General features: G+C 41.1%; 1 protein-coding gene across 1 annotated transcript in view; it reads left to right on the top strand.

Moving 5' to 3' along the window:
• The window catches only part of LOC109917429 (XK-related protein 7-like), a 197450-nt gene extending 192083 nt beyond the window's left edge, over window positions 1–5367 (top strand). The window contains exon 3 of the mRNA XM_048608355.1: window positions 4326–5367. Coding sequence (XP_048464312.1) covers window positions 4326–5269 — 944 coding nt within the window. The 3' untranslated portion in view covers window positions 5270–5367. The remainder of the gene's footprint in view (window positions 1–4325) is intronic.
• Window positions 5368–5975: the final 608 nt, after the last annotated feature.

Genomic DNA, 5975 nt, shown 5'->3' with positions numbered 1-5975 from the left:
CTCATCCCGCCCCCTTGACCTGTCCGTCCTCCCTGGACTGACCTATCCCCTCCCTAACTCCCCACCTACACTCACCTTTACTGGCTCCATCCCCGCCTCTTTGACCTGTCTGTTTCCTCGCCACCTATCTTCTCCTCTATCCATCTTCTATCCGCCTCCCACTCTCTCCCTGTTTATTTCAGAACCTCCTTCCCCTCCCCCATTTCTGATGAAGGGTCTCGGCCCGAAATGTCAGCCTTCCTGCTCCTCTGATGCTGCTTGGCCTGCTGTGTTCATCCAGCTCTACACCTTGTTATCTCAAATTTTCCAGCATCTGCAGTTCCTACTATCTCTGATTCCTAGTTGTTGACTCTATCCCAGTCTATTTCAAGCTCAGAAAACCATGGTTTTTTTTTTGTTTATTCATATTTCCTGTGTTCATTATATATAATCTTAGAATAAATGTTGGTTTGTAATTTTTTACTGTTTGAAACTATATAATACAAACTGTTATGAATGTTTTTAAACTTTTTTTTAAGTCTATAGACAATTATCTGGCTAATTCCAACATGTTTCACCTTCAAAGACATAGAGAAGAGTGCAACCAAATGAACCAAACTGACACATTCACAACTAAAGACAGCAGTCAATAACAAATATGAAATATATCCACTATCTGGTTGTTCTCTCTCCACATAATGTACTGAGCATCCACTTTACTCTTGGTGATATAGTATTGATTCCCAGCTCTGTGACATATAAACAGCTGCTGTCTTTCTGCACCTTCCAAGTAACTCCCCCCCCTTTCACTTTTCCAACTGTTATGACAAATCTACTAACCACTGCAATATGTATGTGTGTCCTATTTATTCATGGAATGTGGGTGATGGTGGCAAGCTGAGAATCTGTTACCTATCCTTAACCGGCCTTGTAACAGTTAAATGTCAAGCACAATGATGGCTAGAGTCACAGGCAAACTGAGTAAGGATGACAAATTTCCTTCCCTAAAGGCCATTAGTGAACAGAGTGACAGTTTCATAATCCCCATTACTGCAACTAGCCATCAACTCCAATTTTAAAAAAAATTGAGTTTAAATATCATAAGTTGAATTGTTCCCAGCGTTGTGAGCTTGCCTTCAACAGGGTGTTTTATCTGATGTGACAATGCTTATCTTATGTCCCACAACATAAGATGGGCGTGAAGATGGTGATATTGAAGAATTCAGCAAGATATTTATTGTAATTAGCTCATACACACAAATGTTTCATTACTCAGTATTTGGGCGAGAATTAAGCTATAAGTTTACAACAGAGGAACATGCTTCCAGTTGAGTGTCATATGATAGGTGATAAGATGAAGTTTCAGGTCTTTATACCTGTAAGTCACCTGATGTAATACAATGATGATATCATTCTCCTATCTCTTAAAGGCACACTCTGTGAGATATAACACACTAAGAGCAGTAACCTGGGCTTTGGGATTATGATTTGCCCAAAGAAGAGTCAGTCATTCTGGACATAAAATGTTAACTCAGTTTCCCTCTCCCCAAATACTGCCAGACCTATGAGTTTCATCAGCATTTTGTTTTTAAATCTTGATTATTAGCCTAGTGAAATTGTGAGCATGCCTCCTCCTACCCCTGATATATTTCTCTTTGAAGATGATATGAGTTGCTGGTGTTTTCTTGACAATAGCATGACCTCTACAATTCATATTCAGTTCATATTCAGGAAAGTCCTAACTTTAACTCCGGATGACTAGAGGAAAGAGGAGTAGCAAAGCTTCCTGCCCTTGGCCACATGAAAGATGGGTGATTTTTAATTCTGAGGGGGCAGAGTGTGTGCGTGCATGCATGCATACTCTCACTCAGTTGCCAGTTGGAAATTGGGAGGAAGCCAGTAGATGTGAGGGAGCAGCTAGAACTGGGAACCACATGAACGGACAGTGTGTGACCCCTGGTGATGGGATTTTCAGGGGGGACTCCACTGCTAAAGAGGGAGAGCCTAGGGCAAGTAAGGCTTAAACTTGCATATTTAAAGGAGAATTCCAAGACCTGGCAAAGGTTTGTTTTATGTTTAATAGTTAAAATTTAACCTGTTCGGGCCGGAATTGCCCTGTCCTTCTTTCTATTTTAACCTAATGTTTCCACGTTCAGGCCATTGGTTACAATAGCAGGTGAACTTTAAACAATATTGCAATTATGGCTCAGCCTGCACATTCAAACAGGCATTGCCCCCTCCCTCACAGAATCAGGTTAAAATTGGAAATGATAGAAAAGGAAGGAGATGTTGGCAAGTGTGTCTCTCCAGCAATTTTAACTGACTGTTTGCTTGTTTTTCACTGGTTGAACATGGCTTAAATCGCCCCTTAAGAGTCTTTGGACATGAGGGGCAGGAATTTGGTTCCAGAGTCCTGACCCAGGATGAATTACAGGCTGGGAAGCCAATAAAGTAACTTCATCCAACTAAAATGGCAGCCTATTACCAAGGGTGGAGAACCAATAGGAGGCTGTCCAGCACTGGAGAATTAACAACCTCACTGTCAGAGGTAGGCACTGCTAACATATTTGGAGGGCTGACGAGGGTGTTTCAAAATGGAGGCACTGTCAGAAGGCCCTTCAAGTGTTTAAAAATAAAATGTGGCCACAGCTATTGTACTGGAATAGGGTGGCACGGTGGCTCAGTGACTAGCACTGCTGCCTCACAGTGCCAGGGACCTGGGTTCAATTCCACCCTCGGATGATTTCTGTTGTGTGGAGTTTGCACATTCTCCCCGTGTCTGCATGGGTTTCCTCCACGTGCTCCGGTTTCCTCCCACAGTCAAAAGATGTGCAGTTTAGGTGGATTGGCCATGCTAAATTGCCAATAGTGTCCAGGGATGTGTAGGTTAGGTGCATTAGCCATGGGAAATGCAAGTTAAGGGGATGTGTCTAGGTCGGATGCTCTTCAGAGGGTTGGTGTGGATGTGTTGGGCCGAATGGCTTTTTTTGTTACAAACAGTAGAGATTCGAAGAAAACACTGTGACACATCATAATGGCTGCCGGCGGTGGGTGGGATGGGGGAGAGAATGCTGCTGGTTGGTGATGGTAAAGATTTAAAGGAGATATCACTGGCAACCCCTCAGCCACCTTTTACAAGGCACCTATATCCATCGCCTAGGTATCAGCCTCAGAGGGGCCTGTCTGTCATCTGGAAATATCCAGATGGTGGGTGACGATTGCCTCAATTGGTACTTTCGTTGGACTAATTGACAACCTGCCATGGCTATTTACGGTAATATAATCCACTGATTGATGACTAGAAACGACAGTGTTAAGCCTTTGGCAGCTTATTTCTGACAAACATAAATATTGCTTAGTACATCCACACAATCTGAGACAAGCTTATCACAGAACAGTTGTCATGCTGTAGATAAAAGACTAATAAAACATAATTGAATAATCTTTACGACTAAAACTAAAGAAAAACCAGAGGAAGAAAGCTGGTTGTTTACAACTGGTTTTGTGATTTTTCAGCCAAACTGATCTTTCACTAAGAAGTCAAGTGACTGACAGTCCAGAGAAAATGCTAATGTCCAGGTTGGCATGGAAACCGTACAACTATTTTCAAGACTCTGACTATAGTAGAGAACTGTTGGTATTGATGATATTCACTTACCCATTTCTGTTTATAAACCCATAAAATATTGCCTACGGAGAAAATGTTTTGCTGTTCACAGTGATGTTCATTGATTTAAAAACTATAAGTCAACGTTCTGTAAGTTCATGTATTTTTGTTATCTTAAGCATTATGTGGAACAGAAGAAATGATTTGTTATCTTGTAGTCTGTGTTTTTATTTGAGAGGCTCACTTGGTAGATTCAAAGGAAGTGGTACTGGGTCTCAGTCGAAACAGGAGCTGTGACAGCTTACAGAGCAACAAGTTTCACCGTGCTATCACCTTGTCAAGCAGCAAACAGGATTAAAAGTATTAGTCATGTTCTTCTCATGAAAACCTTTTCCTGGAAAGTATTCATTCAGTTCAAGGTATCTTCCCACACCTGAAATCTGAGAAAGCACTATGGATAAGTTAGAAAAATTAATTGGAGGTTAATAGAGCACAAAAGCATAACACGCATAAATGACAAACCTCTGTCCCTACTTAAATGGTCAGCTTAACTATTTGGAATAAAGTAGTGAAATATCATGCAAACACATTAAAACTTCTCCCTCAACTATTGTCAATATATGCTTTCTAAACTGCTATTTCTGCTTTTCTAATGTTGATTATTGGTATTATGTTGGAAATGCTAATTCATAATTGAAACAAGTCATCGCATCTTTTAACTATTTATTATTTTATCTAGGTTTGTCTGCAGCAGCATCACTCCTGTCCCTTGCTTGGATGATTGCTTCCTACCAGAAGGTTCTCCGTGACTCCAGAGATGACAAAATGCCTATGTCTTACAAGGCTGCTGTCACACAGATTCTTTGGCACCTCTTCACCATTGCTGCTCGAGTAATTGCATTTTCCTTGTTTGCCTCCGTTTTCCAATTATATTTTGGAATCTTTATTGTGAGTCACTGGTGCATCATGACCTTCTGGATCATTCATGGGGAAACAGACTTCTGTATGTCCAAGTGGGAGGAGATCATTTATAATATGGTTGTTGGAATTATCTACATTTTTTGTTGGTTTAATGTAAAGGAAGGGAGAACTCGGTGTCGGATGCTCATCTACTACTTCATTACGTTTTGTGAAAATGCTGCTTTGACTGTGCTGTGGTACTTGTACAGAGATTCCCGTACAACAGACTTTGAAGCCTTAATAATAGTTTGTGTAGTGTTCAGTAGTTTTGCTCTTGGAATATTCTTCATGTTTATATATTATGGTGCTTTGCACCCAAATGGACCAATGTTTGGGTCACAAGGAGGGTGCATTGGTGGAGAACAAGACACTGCTACACACATACCTGCACAGGTTATAACAGTTCCACCCCGAGCAATGACCCAGTGTCGGACTACAGTTGGCGAGCAAGTGCCAGCTGATCGAGACAGTTGCATTCCTGTATTCCAGGTAAGGCCCAGTGTGCCACCAACACCAGTGTCACGTACACTGCGAACAGAAGGGCCTGTTATCAGGATTGACTTACCCAGAAAACGGTATCCTGCATGGGATGCGCACTTTATTGACAGGAGGCTGCGCAAAACCATCCTGGCCTTGGAATACACCTCACCTGCCACTCCGCGTCTCCAGTACAGAAACCTTAGCTTCACACATGAAGTACTGGAATATGAAACTACTGTGTAGTCGCATACAAGCAGAGCTAGGTGCATGGAATAAGTTTACCCTTCCAAAAGGGTTCAAGCCAATGTAGAATAATGGTGCACTGCAGGGGTCACCCAACACTGACCATGATGCATCATAATAGTGTGCAGAAGGCCTGTATCCACAAATGTGTCTTCAAAGGAGTTGTAAAAAGGTATTGATGCAACATTCCAACTTTGGTTGAGTGGGATGGTCAGGTTTTCTTGTTCTTGCCTTTTACAGTAAATGGTCTTATGGTTGTCAAAAAGAAGTGAAAATGGGTGTGCTGAAGATTACATCACTCGAACATGAATGGCTGCACACCGGTAACTGAATGCTATCTTGGGTTTAAATGTGGAAATACCAAACTTTTGTTCGTTCTCTGATTATTTGCAAAAAAAGTATCATGGTTTGCATGTTATGGTTGAAGAATCATGTCCAAATTTTACTGCTGCTTATTCTCCTTAACTGAAAGTTGTTTCTTAAAACCTGTAAAAAAAAACTATTTGTCAAGCAGTGACCAAATGTGAAATTAATAACAATACAACTATGATACTATGTGAAGTTTGACAGCAGGTATTGTCTGAGCTTTCAATATCCATGTACCCCATATGTATAATTTTGATGTAAACAGAATAGAACATTGACTTTAGTTTGAAGGTGTGGCAGTTCTGACAATGGAAGGATATTGTGCACTCTATTGAAAGAA

The sequence above is a fragment of the Rhincodon typus genome, chromosome 19, assembly GCF_021869965.1.
Source record: "Rhincodon typus isolate 14 chromosome 19, sRhiTyp1.1, whole genome shotgun sequence".
NCBI classification, from domain to species: domain Eukaryota; kingdom Metazoa; phylum Chordata; class Chondrichthyes; order Orectolobiformes; family Rhincodontidae; genus Rhincodon; species Rhincodon typus.
This window is presented reverse-complemented; position numbering and strand designations above follow the sequence as displayed.